Below are 17965 nucleotides of genomic sequence, written 5' to 3'. Positions count from 1 at the left end.
AAATTTTTTTTTTTTTTTTAAAAATGATTGATTGCCCGTTGGTAGTCAAGTAAAAGCGACCTCCAGAGAGACAAGAAACATGCAAATGTGACTTGTCGAAGGTGTCGAATATGAACACCCCAATGCAGTGAGAGATTCTTGAAAAAAATGAAAGCTATAGCCTATAAAGTTTAGAAGGGCTTCGGACTTTATAGGGGAGGGGTGTAGCAATCTCGGCCACGAGACATCATTCGGTTGGAGAAGATCTTGTAAGTACAGATTGTTCGGTTTTGGGCTTAAGGCATCTTATTAGTACAGATTAGTTTATACATAAAAGAGAGTGTTAGAATATAAATTAGAAAATTAAATTAACATTTTTTTTGTTTTTATAAGCTTAAGATTTTAAAACAAATAGTAATTTAACACTATTGAGGCCAAGATCTTTTCAAACTATTTTATGGATCCTATTTGGTAAATTTCTTTGACCCAAATAATATAGTTATATGGATTGAGCACTGACCCATCAATTTGCATCTTTTGTTTTTACAGTGCTTTTGCTGCTTTCCCTTAAGTTACCTACTCGAGGAATCAATTTTGAAGATGAAGGGGAACATAAAAACTTGAGTCAATCAAGAGTCAAGACTTATAGCGCCAAAGAAAAAATTTAGGTGATGATTGGATATGTACAATGAATTTAAACTTAAATTTTGCGAATATCCCAAACAAACTAGATCTAGTTGTACGACCAAATTTTGTTGAAGGGTTTTGGTTTGTCTTGTGTGTGCACAGGAAATAAGATAAGATGCAAGCCTGCCAAGCCATACACTTATTTAGATGCGACAATTTGTGTTTTCATATTGAGTTCGAGTTATTTTCAAACATGTAAAAAATCTATAGATTCATTGACACTCTCAAAAGACGCTTCAAGAAATGAGGGGTCACCTTGGCTTATGAAGTGTCAAGGTGAAGAAAATCTTAGCAATGTGGGACACTTTAATCCGCCCTTCCACGTGTGGCAACTAATAGCCAAACACATGGAGGGCGGATTAAAGTGTCAATTTAATTCGATGGGGTAGACCATTAATCCTAACCCGCTAATGTCAAGTTGAATTCATGTCAAATTCACTAAGTTTTATAAAAGATTGTGAGCCTTACTCTTATCACATATTCATATATATATATATATATATATATATATATATATATATATATATATATATATATATATATATATATATATATATATATATATATATATATATCACTTTCGATCAACTATTTTTACGTAGCTTAGGGAAAAAGGAATTGTCAAATAAACTGAAGTGTCAAGACAAGATTGATTAATCTAAAAACAAAGAATTGACCCCACTAAAGTCTGAATTAGGTTAGTAGGTAGGAGTGAAATTGCCGGGAAGTAATTTGAAAATAATTAGGTTTTTTCCGCGTGGAAGCTTTTAACAACCTATCTTCTTTTTTCCCAAGACAAGGGTTAACGTTTCTATCAAAATATATATGTCAATTGTCAAGTCTCTTTTCATGCTCTGCTTGACTTGAACTGCTCCAATGGTGGATTAGGTATCATCATGAGGACGATGGGTTAGAAATTAAGAGTAACAAAATTATATTAGTTTAAAGTTGGTCGGCCTTGGCTTCCCTGTCTATGCCAACTCAGCCAGTCAATGGTTGAATGGCCAAACTCCTGTTAGGTACTGTGGGAAAGATGATGTAACCATGAGCCCCCACCTTGACTAAATGCAATTTTTTAGCCAGGATAGGGTTAAATTTGATGGTTTAATTTTGATTAAGACTCTGGGTTGGCTCTTACTCTCCCATTAAATATCTAGTCAAGGTCAATTCATTGATATGGGTCCAAGCTCAAAAGGGATATGGCCTTTTTTTGAGGAGCTTTACTGAAGTGACTCATTTCAGTTAAAAAGATGTTTTGGGTATTATAATTTTTACTATAATTTTTAATAAACTCACTTGACATAGTACCAATATATTAATCTTAAAAAAATTAAGCAACAAATTTTGACAGATAAAATAGTTGGCATAGTTAGTGTCATGTGAACTGTTACATCAATTTGTAAGTTAGAGTGCCCCTAATAGTACTTTTAAAAAAAAATTAAAAAAAAAAAAGGTCAATAAAGATGATTTTTTTTTTTTTAAAAAAAAAAAAAAATGGTTGGCCAATAAAGATGGAGATACTTACCTATGTGGTCTTAATGAGCTGAGATGGGTCTATACCCAGGAGCCAGGAAAAAGTCTTTGGGCCTTTATTACCTTTCAGCCCTTCTTTAATTAGGGCCTCCTTGTATTTAGAACCTTATTTAAACAGTACACATTCTATGGACTCGTACATTCCAATCAGGCCTTCCCGACCATTAAAGTAAAATAGGTTATTAGGGCTTGGAAAACTTTGAATTGGTTGAGATTTACTGCTGAAGATTCCATAATTTTGTGGAGGAAAAAAACAGTAATGTGCACTTTTATATTTGTGAGAAGAAATGATAATAAGGCAGCCCAAATCGAGCTCGTTAGGTTAAATAATTAAATTCATATATTTTTATTAGTTTAAATTTTTAAAATAAATAATAATTTAAGATGATATTGAAATTTAAAGTCTTGAGTTCGAATTATGACTCTATACTTTATCTCGATAATTTGATCCCACACGTGTTGGGAGTGTTAAAATTTTAAATTCACAATTTCTTATTAGTTTAATTTTTTTTTTAGATAAGTGATATAAGAGTATCCCTATAAAGAGGAATATTATAACGACCCAAGGAAAAACGCTAGCCATATCTGCGCTATTACTCCAAAAGGACTAGTCAATTTGAAGCTTTTCTAAGAATCCATTATAAAGCCCAGTTTCACCTAGTAACTAGACAATGTAGGACTTAACACCCATGAGTATCTTTATAAACTACTCACTCTGTGAACTATTCATCTCTTCCTAATATAGGACCGGGGGGTTACAAATATAGTCCTCTATGTGTCCTCTCAAATGTAATGTTTTTAAAATCACAATTAAATTTGAGATGACCATCATTTAATTATGATTTAATAGTATTCTAAAAGCCACCTAACATTTGAAAGGACACAATAATAAGGACAAAAGTCATCCTTGTAGAATTACTTCGTGAGATAATTTAACATCTTATGGGACTAGAGGCAAAGGAATTAGATAGATTGGTTGCATGGGAGAACTTGAGAAATTATGTGATGTCACTTAGCAATTAGTTGGTTGAGATGACATGGCAACTTCTGAGTAAATTGCAGACACCAACTGCTATATTTCTATTGTTTCAGGATGAGGAAATGGCAGCTTCTGAGTACAGTGCCACATTAGCGCTGTGGGGATAATTATTGTGATAAAAATGTAGTATATAGCATTATTCTTTCGAAATAGAAGCCCACTATATTGCTATTTCCCAGACCTTTGATATTCTTAATCAGCTCAGGTAATTAAGTGGCAACTGCTCAAAACTAGAAAGAAAGGCAAAGCAGCCAAAATAGATGACCATAAATTTGCCATTCCTCTTTTGGTTATGGCACAGCAAAACTGGGCCGTTATCAGAGCCCATATGGAATATAGATGACCAACAATAACTAGTAGGATCTGATGGAAAACACAGCAATGAATTTCAAGGGACTTCTTTCTGTAGCCACATGCCAACTTTTGCCTAAAATTCCCACTAGAAAATCAGCTGGAAGACAAAACTGGGCTCTAATTTCCTGATGTCAACTGGGTGAGACAATTTTTACAAACTGCAAAGAATGTCTGCCACTAAGATACTGAATGCCTCCTACTTCTGGAAGGGGTTGATTTGGTTTCGTCCGCATTGGTGGAAGCAGGGCTTTCTGATGTATCAGAGCTGCTGATTTCACCGTTTCTTTCTTTGCTTGACCAGAGCTTTGAAAAGAGCTTTGACATGAGCAAACCTGTCATCTTATTGGCACCAACTTTCTCTGCATTACTTTTAGCACCATCATTTAAATCTCTATTACTGCCACCAACCCTTAATCTCAGAGTAGTAAGCTCCCCTTTCAAAGCGTTAATATCAGCTGCTGTTGGCACGGCATCCCAGTCCTCTTCTGTGTTGGTTGTAGTAGACCTTGAGCTCCCATGAGAGCCACCGGGGAGTAAGGCCCTGAGTGGACCAGGCAGCTCAGGTGTGCTGTTACCAGTAGATGTTGCTCTAAGCTGCTCAAAGAAGAGGACCTGCACGACAACTCGCAAGGGAAGCCGCTCATTTTGCACTGCATGCAAGCAGGCTTCTGCTGACAACTTCCGGCAGTCCATCAACCTGCATATTCTCTTCCTCTCGCTCTTATCGATGCCAGGGTGTTCCTGCACCAAAATTAAATCAACTAGTCAAAAACCAACAGTATTTCACTCTATTTTTGGGCATACAAGTATTTCACTGTGGACTCAAAACACAAACCTATATTGGCCATTGGGAAACTAAAAGCGAAAATTAAAATTTGGTTTGATTGTTGCCTGTTATTCCATTCTGGAGCTTACCTTCAGATACATGTCAATAGCACGGTAGATTCCATCATGAGATGGTCTTGAGAAGCTTGATACCATTTCAGCAAGATTGACAAATTTTGAAACAAGTAAACTGGGATCCTTTGCAATTTCAGCAAGGTAACCATCAACCAGCTTTGCTACTATCCCCTTGGAAGCATCTGGTACAAGCCTTGGGCTTCTAATCTCCTGGAATTCATTTTCCATGGGAGAATCAGTCCGAGCATTCTGCTCATGCATTACAAATTCCTCAACTAAGTTCTGCACTATATCAACATCATATATCGTTGTTTCCCCAGCTGGGGCTTGAATCAAAAGATCTGCCACTGTAGCCTCCTCAAGCTGCTGGCCTGTTCTCCTGATCAGTTCCCGTCTTTCCATTTCTCCACATTCTAACGTTATTGCTGCTCTCAACAGCTTAAATAAGAGACTGCACGGGAGAATGCCCTTCTCTGAGGGCAGTAGCTGTACTATGGTCTCCACCAATGATATATTCTTTATGACATCCCCGCCCTGAATCATACCCTTGCCAAGACCCGGCAACCTCCTCAGGGCATATGCATTTAAAGCTTCTCCAATAACATCACCAGAAACTTTGCCTTTTGTCTTTATTGTTGTTATGACCCGCTTGTATAAATCAAGTTGAAGCTCACAGAGGTCTTCTACCCACCAGTCGTTCGGAACCATCTGCTGTTTTCTAACGCCATTCCAAACTGGATCATTCCCATTCTCATATGGCAGCTTTTTTCTGTTATAGGTGTATGACCATTCCACCTTGGAAGTGTCAATGGAAGCCTTGGAAGCTATGGAATCAAGGCAGTGGCTGACCACCTTAAGTTCCTCAGACCACGGAAGGAGAGACTTTGTGGTTTGAAGAACAATAATTGAGTCTTTCCAACTCCGGAAGATGCTAGAATTGAGGAAGACATCAATCTTGTAGACAAGGTTGCCTTTCTCAATAGATTCATACATCTCAAGGTACTCGGCTGCGCATCGAGCTGCAACCACATTGTATGCGTTGAGAGTAACTGTCATACCATAACAAAATTTGGCACATATCTCAAAAGCAGCAGGCCCACCAGGAATATCCTGGATGTGGATTTCATAGCTGTTGTCCTCATTTGCAGTTGCAACCAGTTTCTGCAAGCGTGCACTCTTGGACAAAAGAGGAAACTACAGAGATATTACAGAGTATTAGATAACCAAACAAGTAACATATTGAAAAACCAATCGGCATAAAAAAAACTACTATAATTCTGTTTCTAAAACCCTTGCTGAGGGTTATTAAATCCAGACCAATCTGTCTGGCTAAGTAGGTTATACCATAAAAAAAAGTCCACCGCAATGGTTTGACATCCTTTGACTATAAATGGCTGTCCATGATTTCAGCCGCAACCAATGTAAAGTGAATGAACCAAGGTGACCTAGACAATTAGGTGGGTCTCAATTCCCACCTTTTAGATAAGGTTTTGAGAGGCATAGAAAATTACATGAACAGACTTGGTTAACTAAGTTTAAAGCCATAATTAAGTCTACCCATGTGCCTGAATGGGTTAGTGAGCTCAAAACATTATTTTGGGCCCATTCCATAATTTTCATACACAAGAAGCTATCAACTAAACTATTACACCCCATTAAAGCCTTGAAGGTCATATGGGTTTCATACCTTATGCAGATAGAATTTCACATCGCTGATGTTAATGGCTATGTCAGTTGCCAACTCAGTCGCCACATATCTGAAAGTACAAACAATCCTCTAAGTTAATAATAAACTTGATACACATATTTAATTAAGTTTGAAAAATGTAAGCATAAGCAGAACAAGAAAACACAGATATACATCACTTCATGGACAAAGCAGAATGAAAATTGTTAAAAAGTGAAAGAATCGGGACAAAGGCTTGTCATATCATTTCTCAGGCACCACACTTGATGGTTCTGGAATGAGAAAAGTTGAATAGCCTCCCCCTCAATCCCCTTTCAGAGTGCTTTATCCATTAGTTGTGAAGAAGGAAATAACATGCAAGATGATTTTAAAAATAATAATAATAATAATAATTATTATTATTATTATTATAGTTATAACAGTTATTATTCTTATCATCGTCATCATCATTATTATAGAAAATTGCAGGCGCATATCCCTAAAAAGAGACATTACAGATGTGGAAAGCTTGATGCTCATCAACCAAATTATCCCCATGCTATTATGTTTTAAAATCTAAAATTCATTTTCTTCAACAGTTGAAAGGAAGCTAGATGAAATCCTAATGAACCAACTACCCACTATACAGGAAAACCCTCTACTTTTTGAAGGTCGAACATAGACAACATATAGGCGAGTTTGCCTAGTGGTAATGCATAGTCATCATGGAGTACTTGCTGTGGGCTCAAATCCTAAAGTTTGCCGCAAAGATCTTCGACTACGAAGTTGTACAATGACATGTATAGACTTATTAAATGCAAAGAGTACATTTATAGTTCCATAAATTGAATAAGATGTCTGAAATGTTTACAGCCTATTTCTATACCCTGGGGCAGAATCATGGCATGTTTGAAACCCTTACTCAAAACTTTCAAGCTGATCGAATAGGCCTTGCTTTAAGATGATTGAATAGGCCAACTGACTCCAAATATAAATTGGAGTGACATTCATTAGCAAGTGGAAATCAAATTATACAGAATTGAGATGGTCACATTGAAATATGGGAACTGCTATAGGAGGATTCAATCTTTACCTAATATGATTATGGGGAAAAAGTCAAAACCCTGTAATTTTCAGAAGATGAAGAACTTATCCTTCATATGAAAGAATTGAGATGGTCACATTGAGATATGGGAACTGTTATAGGAGGATTCAATCATTATCAAATATGATTATGGGTAAAAAGCTGACACCCTTTAATATTCAGAAGAAACAACTTATCCTTCATATGATAAACAAGAACTGGAAAGTTCTCTCCGAAATGCCGCAAACAGAACATTCTCTTTGGGTGTGGTATGCAGAAACCCCGTAAATCTTTAGAAGCACAAGGGAAGTAAAAGAAAACCACTTTCAATTAAGCAATTTGTGTACCAAGCCCACACTATGGAGCTTGCAATGACTTTGTATATAATTTTTCGAACAAGCCATGCCCTAAAGAAAAAGGTTTTCTTTTTTTTCTTTTTTCTTTTTTTCTATTTTTAAAAAAGATTTTTCAGAGGAGTAAGTAGCTTCAGAAGATATCTCCTACGACAACATAAGGCATACAGAAAACAAGCACATCAAAGACAATTGCCAAAAAAAAAAAAAAAAAACCCACCAACAGTGGGGTACGATGAACAAACACAATAGCACATGACCCTAATAAATTTTCGGCATATACACACACACACACACACACACACAAGAGGTGGATCTTGAAAGAAGTACATCATACTCACCTAATATTGTCCCCATCAGTCTGAAAAGAATCAGGCTTAGATCCAAGTTTCATAAACTTCATTTTTGGCGAAGACAAAATTATATAGGAAGAGAACGGAAAAAGCAGAAGAACGACCACCAATAAAATCTAATCTTCCTCAAAGAATGGGAAGAGAATCGCAGAAGCAGGGTTGAGCACCTGAAAGAGATCAACTTTATGATGTTCAAAGTAAGGACGGATGGATCAAAGAAATTTTCCTAGTATGGCCTGATCTTTTCCACAAAACAAGGTCGGAGAGAGAGAGAGAGAGAGAGAGAGAGAGAGAGTGAGTGGAGTTGTGTGATTTTTACAAAGCCTTAACTTGAATGGGAAGAGACCCAAAGAAGTGGTTGCTTCCTAGATTGGTAACACGGCCCAAGGACCCCGGGCAAAGAGGGTCAGCTTAGGAGACATTGCCAACAGATTCCTTCCCAAAGATATATAAATTCCAAAGCCAGAGACACCCCCACTTGCTGAAAACTGACACCACCGCCCTACCCTTATTTGTTTATCGCTCTCATTCTAGATATTCCCTTTCTCTTTTTCTTTTGCTTTGTTTTTCCAATGGATCACAGACCACCAAGATCATTCATAGTCCACAAAGTCTCAGAAGCCCAAAACCCAGAATTCACATTCCTCTACAAATTCTCTTTCACCTCTTCCGTCTCTTGAACCCAGAACACACCTGCAGAAGAAAACAGCATATCTCGGTATGAGTCGAATCAACCACCAAAACAGAAGATAAAAAGGCATAACTTTTGGCTGTCTCTGTTGTAAAGACTACAGGCAAACGTCAGTAGCAACACAATTGTTTCAAACTAAATGGAAATTAAGGAGAATTGTAAGGATCAAATTCAGAATGTGAGACAGAAACGAATCCAAGGACATCCCTTGTTCTTTACCAAACAAAGCATATTGGGTCCCATCATACAAATAATTATTCATCTTGGATACACAAACAAATGAAAGAAATTCAACATAACCTAACAACTAAATACGGTATTGCATCAACAGAACTATCTCTGTTTGACAATAAGCAAGCAGGAGCGTACTCTAATGCACAAAACAGAATAAATAACAAGAAGCTGAAAGAACTGAATCCCACCTCAACTAAAGCAAACCAGGCCCAAATAACAACATTCAGAATCTCCCCTCCATAAGAATTCAGAAACTAAAACGATTGTATAAACGATAAAGAGACAGGACATTAAAGTAATTAGGACCTAGCCGTAAGAGGGGTCTCCAAAACCAACCTATTAAATGTCCCAATGCACTTCTCAGCTCACTTTGCCAAATAGGAAGAATCAAATATCAGTGGAACAACGACAAGAAACACAAAACATTCACTGCATGAGCACTATATCGGCAGAGGTAGAGAACCAACCCCACATACCACTGAAACCACCCAACAAAACCCAAAAAAGGCAGATATCAAAAAGATGAGCTGTTCGTCATCTTTGACAGCCACCGCAGCTACACCAAACACAAAAAGCCAACAAGGCTCAGAATGTTCCCACTCTTTCTATCTCATCCCCTTTGAATCAGCACCACCGCCCCCACCACCACCACCTTTCCCATATACTCGTGTTTTCGCCACCCCAAGATATATTAAAAACCAAAAATAAAGATATATAAAAACCAAAAAAATCTTTGAATATTAGTCCTACTTTGTGAAAAATGAGAAAAGGTACGCGATTTTCCACTCTCTTTCCCTCTTTATTTCTCTTTTAACGACGAAACTTTATTTTGTGCAGCTCTAAGCTAGCTAGAAAGCAAAGCTCTTTCACACACACAGAGCATGGGGTGTTCATGAGGCCCTACCTCTTCCTCTTCTTCTTCTCTCTCTCTCCACACCATTTAATGCACGCCAATCTGACAAGCACAGCTTTGTTGCCCCCCTTGCCAAATACAATCTGACTTTCCCAACTCGTTTTATATTTAGTGTATGTGTCTGTGACATAGAGAGAGAGAACTGGCCGTGTCCAAAGACAACGACCGATCCATCCCATTACCAAAAGAAAGAACCTTTATTTTTATTTTTTCTGAGCAAAAGAAAGAACCTTTTTTTTTCTAATATTATAATACTACCGAAAACTTTATAAAGATGAATGGACAAATGGGAAAAGTTGTCTCTTGATTTCTCGCGATATGTTACCAAACCTAAAGAGATGGGCCTGGAGCCCTGGACCAAACTGTGGGCATCACATGGCTCAGTGATGATGGCTTCTGCGAATCTCTCTCTCTCTTCAGAGATGAGGATATACTCCAGGAGGAACCCCCCACGGATGGTTATAGTCCAGTGCATTTGACCCAAAAGATCATTTTGTGGGAGGAATATGTAATTAAAATAGAAAGTGAATGGTAAATATAAGGTTTAAATTAAGGAGGAACCCCCCACGGATGGTTATAGTCCAGTGCATTTGACCCAAAAGATCATTTTGTGGGAGGAATATGTAATTAAAATAGAAAGTGAATGGTAAATATAAGGTTTAAATTAATGACGTTTCTTCTCGACAGCAAGTCCGAAATATAACAAAACTGAGGCCTATCAAAACAGGAGGCCACCATCTAAAGGTAAGTAGATCCAACAAAAGAAATATATACGAGGGAAAGTTGCCAGACGAAGTGGTTCTTCATTCATAAAGAATTAATGGTACTTTTACAAACTGTATCAATCAACTATACCTTCTTTTTTTCTGTGTCAAAGTGGAGATTTCAATTGGTTGATCATTATAAGCACAAATAGAGTGGCGATTCTTCTACCTACCCCGGATTCACTTAAAAAGCGACGTGAATTTTAAAAACACTAGCTTTCCGAGTTTGATATGATCATTTCTGATGATGCAGGAATCCACAATACCAAGTTCACGATTGAAAAAAATAAAAAACACATAAAATCACAAAACAAATTAGCTTAGAGGCCTACTGACGTGATTCGGCATAAAGATACCTCTGATGTCTAAGTCAGCGAATTAATTGAGTCTACTGAATAAAGGTTTCTCTTTTAGAAGAAGAGTGACGGAGTATCTTATAGACATTTTTGTGCAATGAATGTGATGAGCGGCTTATCTTTCTTTTTGGATGGAATTCTCCTCTCGTACAGTTCTGCCGGGTGTCACTTCTTGGATAGGTTGCTTATTGGTTGTCCATGGTTTGCGGTCATCAGCTGTTACAAGAGATGCATGTCCCTAATAAATAATAATCCTCATTTTGACGTGGTTTAGTTGTCATTAAACGTTAACCGCTATTGTGACCGAAGGAGAGTGGTGTTTTCCCACTGATTTCTGCATGGATTATCTAGAAATTTAGCTGACAGCATCGAGAATAAGATTCAACTTAATTAGGCGAAAGGAGTGATGTATAAGGTGGTTTTCAGTATAATTTATTCTCAGTGACCCAAGTCCAAGGAGATAAATCTGAATGTATCAGTTTCATTTGTTTGTGTGGAGTCGTCCAATCAACAAGATTAAGTCTCTCCTGGTGGACGAATTGTGACCACAATGCTTTCCCTTATCTAATCTTTTATTCCCCCACCCACATGCAATGAATCCGGCCTCCAATCCCCTGCCCCAATGTCGCTAAAAATCATCCAAAGATTGTATACATGCAATTACTTGGTTTATACTTGGACCATATTCTCCTTCTTTATAATTTCAACACATCCCGATAATAATGCTGAGATTTATTATTACTACTCTGCATCAAGAATCTCATCACTTTCATATAAATTCTAAAATATTTGCTTTGCGCACCTGATTTACACCTATAGATTCTGTGCAAGATGAGATCCATTTGTGCCGCGATCTTTAGAAAGATTCTGTCCAAAAGAACCGGTCGGTTTAGGCCAACATTGAAAATTAATGTTTTTCAAGGACTCACTATATTATTTTCAGTCAAAAGGACTCTTTTGTAACGAGAGAGGGGAAGCGCTAAGCTACTTATATCTGCACTATTACTTCAAGAGATTAGTCAAGTCATAGTTGGAGTTATCTTAGAATTGCTTATAAAGATAAATCTCACGTAATAAGAAACTTATACGAGACTTAACGCTCATGAACATCTTTATAATCCGGCCACTCACTTAATATGAATAAGAGAAATGCTAAAAATCATACTTTTATGATTTATCTCACCTTGCTAATGTGATATTGTCAATCCACCCTTATATCAATTTTTATTAAAAAAAAGAAAAAGAAAAGGAGTAACACTAAAAATCACATCTCTATTAGATCATTAATTGTTTTTTTTTTTTAAGAAAAAAAAAATCAAAGATTGGTTATGAGTGTGACGTCAGTATTATGAAATAGTTGTAAGATAAAAATATGATTTCTAACATTACTCTTAAAAAAAAAAAGAGTCCAAAAATCGATCGACATTACCATATAAGTGGGACAATTGTGTCGAACTTGATGAGGTGACACTCTTTTATCACATTTTGCAATCACAATACAATTCGTGCTTGTGGAGAATTTTAGGCCGTGCATTTGCTAACTTGGAACTTTAGCATCTCAATGGGATACCACACAAGCTAAGTAGATCAAGATGTGCCCACACAAGAGATAGATAGGGAGGAAACATTGTGGATATGAGTTATATATGTTCAGTCTGTGGGATTTATGACCTACCATGTGCTCTTGCTAGCTATAGTTGAATTAGGTTCTGCCCAACATTATCTGCTACTTTTCTGAAAGAATTGCCTTTGCAGCTCAATGAGAAATGGATTCAAATAGGGGACCATTTTTTATTTAATAATTGTTACTATTATGTTTTTCTTAGTAAATCAAGAGGGGACCAAATTGGTTAATAGTAAAAAAAATGCTATTTAGTAGACTATTATACAACTGTCATACAATTAGGATGGCGTGATAGTAAAAATCAATACTTTATTTATTATTTTTTGCAAGAATTTGTTGATCAAAGGGCCGATTTTTACTACTCTTTATAATATGGCAATCGTATAACATATTACTTTTTATACCTATTTATTACATTTATTTTATGTACACTGATTGGCATGACGTACGTAGTGTTTTTTTTTTTAATTAATTGTTATAAAAAATTACTTAAAACACGTTACGTCAACCTGTGTGAAATAGGTATAAAGAGTCACCGGTTAATATATGCAGCTTAATATGCTTTAAGGACACTCTTAACCCTATTTATGGATCTTGCATGTTGAAAAGAGCAGGATTTCAATACAAAAGCATCCAAAGAAAATTGGATAGAAGTGTAGTTGAATCACATTTACAGCTCACCAGAGTACTAAATATATTTGCAAGCAATTCTAAAGGAAGGGTTTATAATACTCAAATTTATTAACATCATTATGGCAAGGCACATGGCCAATTATTCTTATGTAAAAGCTAATCGCGTAGGATTCTCATGTGTACTCAAAAAATTGTGCCACAACCATGACCTAATTATGGTAGCCAATTCTTTTTTGAACATAACATTACTACCATGGGATAGTTAGGCAACGTTTTTAGGGTACTTTTTTATGTTTAAGTAAAAAATTAAAAATATTAACCGACGATTTAAAACACAGATTTTTTAAAACTACTTTTACCTTTACGACACATCGCAACAAAAAAAAAAAAAAAAAAGAAGTTAAAAAATACTCTTTAGAAAGTTTTGTCAAACAAATTCTTAACTTTTACTATAAGTCATTTACAAATTAACTTGTAAATTATCATGTCGGCACCAGATTCAACGTGCGTGGAAAAGACGTCATGGCTAGATACCCACGGGTAGGCCAAAGTCAATGCCCAAACGAGGAGGAGGAGATAATATGATTGTAGTCGTCAGTGCATGTGCGGAGGTAGCATCAGACGAAGCGGGCTGAAACTGTGTAGAAGCCCTGTTGGCACGTAAACTGCCGTATCAATTTAATCACTGACATAGTAATTGTCAAGTAAACAATCAAACTAATTTATAAGAAATTTGTAATAAAAATTATAACCCCCCTCTCAATACTCAAATATTTATGAACGTTGAACACGACCAGGAACCTGATACTGATAGTAGTAGGCGTTAAAAGTGCATGTGGTTCATCAATGAACATGGAACCTTCCTGGGTGATAGAGCATTTCTGTCAAGATTATCAGATTATAGAAGTTCCAGTTTCAAAAGCAAATCTCTATATTAGCTGCTCAGCTCTAAAAGTGTGATGATTATAGTGACATGAAAATCAGTTTCGAATCTCTCAACAATCATATCATATCATATCAACAGTTAGTTAAAGCATATGTGGTGGACTCAACCTTGGCCTTAGTTAACGTTAAAAGGCAGTTCTTGCTTCTTGTTGAAGCGCATGACTCAGCAACAGGTTTTCTTTCGATCTAGCTACTCCTATAAAATTAGGTTCCTATTCTCGAACCCAGCTAAAGCTTGTCACAAAATGTTCATAAAAGAGGCTCCATATAATTAAGAATACATTCATATAAACAAAAGGGAGCATCGCATCTCACTATTCTCGTGTCCCATATGGGTTAGATTCAATTTCAATTATAAAATTAAAATTTTATATCATTTAATATTCAAACCAAAATTTATTCAACTAAAAAATCAAATAAATTCCAACTTGGTGCATGATTGAGTCACGAAAAGCAGGATCGACCCAGATTTATGTGCAGAGAATATATTGATTGAATATGTTCCCTGGGAGACAGATCGATCGATCACACGCTAACCTACTCATGCATGAGTTATGAGTAGAAAGGGCCACGCCGGCCCCTGCATCAGATGCCTCTGGTTGCAGCTTATGAGGACCGTGGCATCATGATGATTGATGACCATTCTGATTTTATTTATTTTTAATGATGCCCATCCTGAATATATATATATATATGCAACTTGAACGAACGTACACGTACTTTCCATTGCAACTAAAAAAGGAACGACAAAACATGTATGCCTCATGCCTGTAGAGTATAGTGTGTCTTTATTTGAATTTTTGAAAATTTATAAAGAAACTTAATTATGGTATGAAATTCATACCATAACTGGACAAAAAGGGCCGTGTTCACTAATTACTAACCAACCGTATAAGGCACATGGATTAGCGCTTTTAGGAGTAGGAGTAGAGTAGGCGGTTAACAACTGCTAACGGCCTACTCTTATATAGAAATAATACAAATATTTATGTTATATATTTAATATAAAAAAATAACTTTGATACATGAAGTAATGTTTTTAATTTTATTAAAAAAAAAAAAAAAATCTTCCATTCGCTCTAGCCTCTAAATTTTTTATTTTCTTTGATAAAAAGCAAAGATTATACTTGGGATCACAATTTATTATCAATATTTTAAAATCTACAAAAAGTTCAAATCACTACATTTGAGCCTTTAAATCTAAGATTTCGGTGTCTTATTCAATTTTTTTTCCAATGTCCTACAAGGTCAATTAAGGGGGTTTGATGAAAATCTTATCGGCATTTGAATTGGTAAGCTTGTTATGCAACTTATATTATCTTATTTTTTCATGTTCATTTATGTATATGGATATATAATTCTTTACACTTTTCATGGTATATATTGTTTAATTTTACATGGAATGGAGGATTACAGTACTTTTGTCAATGGATACGACATGAATCCTTTCAATTACTTATTCGATAAGCCTTTATTTTAAAAAAATAATAAAAAAAAATATCCAAAAAGTTAGCATATAAAAAGCAGTTACCAACAGTTAATTATATGATTTAATAATCGCTAAACGCCTAAGCAGAGTAGTTACGATTGTTAAAATTCAATAATCATCTTAGACAGTTGCGGTTTGTAGTTATACCCAATAATTGCTAACGGCAATCATTTGTACAGCCTTAGGTACGATTGGACCAATCTTTTTTTTAAAAAAAAATAAAATAAATTAAAAAAAAAAAGTGTAATTTTTTTGACATAAGTGACGAATTCCATCCTAATTTTACTCGTGAGATTGAAAACGGCTATTATCTAATCGAAAGAAACATAAATTGGGTTTGTTTAATATATTTAACATTTTGGAACCTGTGCCCTCAAACTTGAAAGGGAACCTAGGCCCATTTGTTGTATAGTAAAATTGTTACATGAATAAGTAACGGATCTTGTAATACGTTTTTCAATAGAGAAATAAGTTGGACTTAGAATCTGCTTCTTCCTACTTATTTTGATAGATTGTTAGGTTTTGAGGGAATCTAAATCTTAGATTCTGAGAGAACCTAGACCTTTTAGATTCTCAAGAAATCTAGACCTTTTTAAACACAAGATTTAAATTAATTCTTTTCGTACTTTTTATTCACGTTGCTTCTCTTTAAATAGACTATAGAATAGTGTAGGATTAAACCACAAGTTGGTTAATTCCTACTTTGACTCCAATACGTGATGATAATCATCTACGTACCAATAACAATAGACTCCTACTAACATAATAAAACATAGACTTATCAACTCACAGAAATATACTCAACTTGACAATATTCAACCAATCTAAGAGATAAATAAACAAACTAAGTCTCAAACATTGAGACTACTCAACCAAAAAAGAATACTAAAACATAATACAACTCAAACGCTTAAACCATTCAAACTAAATATAAGAAAACAATATGATAAGGACTCAAGAATAAAGCAACGCAGAAGACTCTAATAACTCGGGTGATATCTCGTGCTCATCCATTTGATAACATAAAACCTTTTTTGTAAAAAGTTTTTCCCAAATTTTAGGTTGATCATTTTAGTTGTTTTATATTAATATTTTATTTTGTGAATGAAAGTTGTTATTTATAGGTTTTATAATTATATGAAAATATTTGATGATTTTTGGCGTGAGCCAAAAGTTGAAAAATATTTTCAGAGTATTTTCAAGTTTACAATCAAACAACAAAAAATAATCCTGTATAAGATTTTTTCTAAAATCAATAGACGCTTGGCAAATTATCGAAATTGGTTGGACTCCACCAGAGATAGAAATTGCTAAGCAAACTATTCATCAAAGACACTCTCGTGTTGTGAATGACAAAGTATGAATGCTCTATGCCAAATACTTTCCCCATTAGAATTCTCAAGAATTTCTTATTGTGAAACTGACCAAAAAGCATGGGAAATCCTAAAAACCACATATGAATTAATTAAACTTGTAAAATCTACAAAACTTCAAATGTTGGCTTCTCAATTTAAAGGAATTAAGATGTTGGAAAAAGAATATTTTAATGAATTTTATACTAAGATAAGTGATTTGTGTAATTCTATGATAAATCTTTGAAAGAAAATTTCTGATGCTAAACTCATTAAAAAGATTTTAAGATTTGTTTGAAAGATTTATGATAAAGGTTACCAATATTGAGGAAAACAAAAATCTTAATAATATGAAAATTGAAGAACTTGTTGGCTCTCTTCAAACTTATGAATTTTCTTTGCCTCATCTTAAGAAAACTAAATCCATTGCTTTTAAAACTGCTAAAAAAAATAAAACCAAATAATTAATCTAATAAGGATTCTGATGATGAGAATGGATTAGTTACGTTTGCTATATATAGAAATTTTTAAAAATTTATGAATTATAGTTAAAGAAAATTTATGAACAATAATGCTAAATTTTTTGAAAATCCCAAAGGAGATTCCAAAGGAACTGATTAAGAAAAATTTGAATCTGATAAATTTAAATTTTCTTTCTTGTGTATTTTTTTTTTTTTAAAAAAAAAAAGCTGCTAGCAAAAAATCGGATGCTTTACAGACAGAATGTTGTTTCATAGTATTGCAAAGGATCCTCAGCCGGTTAGGCTTAAAAGAGGGGCAAAATTGTCTCAACATTAAAATTAAAATTGAGACAATTTTGCCCCTCATATTAGCCTAAAAGCATTTCCAGCAACTTTCTAACCATTTTTCCTAAATATAGAGAACACAACTACTTTTTAGATAATATATTTTTGTGAATAAACAATTGAATGGGAAGTGAATAGTGTTTCTCAATACATTGGGACACTTCTCAGGTAAACGAAAATTTTAGGAAAGCTGCTATGGAGGGGTTTTTG

At 35.0% G+C, this 17965-nt stretch overlaps 1 protein-coding gene across 4 annotated transcripts; it reads right to left on the bottom strand.

Annotated features, from left to right (window-relative positions):
• Nucleotides 1–3469: 3469 nt before the first annotated feature.
• Nucleotides 3470–9923, bottom strand: LOC133863509 (BTB/POZ domain-containing protein NPY3-like). 4 transcript variants are annotated; one of them, XM_062299473.1, is made up of 6 exons: nucleotides 9210–9760; nucleotides 8279–8641; nucleotides 7937–8115; nucleotides 6180–6249; nucleotides 4508–5686; nucleotides 3470–4333 (listed from the first exon to the last, which is right to left on the bottom strand). In XM_062299473.1, exons 3-6 carry the CDS (start codon nucleotides 7996–7998, stop codon nucleotides 3770–3772), a joined length of 1875 nt encoding a protein of 624 aa, XP_062155457.1. In that variant the 5' UTR covers nucleotides 7999–8115; nucleotides 8279–8641; nucleotides 9210–9760; the 3' UTR covers nucleotides 3470–3769. The 4 variants fall into 4 exon arrangements, with proteins under 4 accessions (XP_062155457.1, XP_062155455.1, XP_062155454.1 ...); XM_062299471.1 differs by lacking the exon at nucleotides 9210–9760 and adding an exon at nucleotides 9778–9923 and having other exon boundaries at nucleotides 7937–8641; XM_062299470.1 differs by having other exon boundaries at nucleotides 7937–8641.
• Nucleotides 9924–17965: the final 8042 nt, after the last annotated feature.

This window comes from Alnus glutinosa, chromosome 3 (genome assembly GCF_958979055.1).
Source record: "Alnus glutinosa chromosome 3, dhAlnGlut1.1, whole genome shotgun sequence".
Taxonomy (NCBI): domain Eukaryota; kingdom Viridiplantae; phylum Streptophyta; class Magnoliopsida; order Fagales; family Betulaceae; genus Alnus; species Alnus glutinosa.
This window is presented reverse-complemented; position numbering and strand designations above follow the sequence as displayed.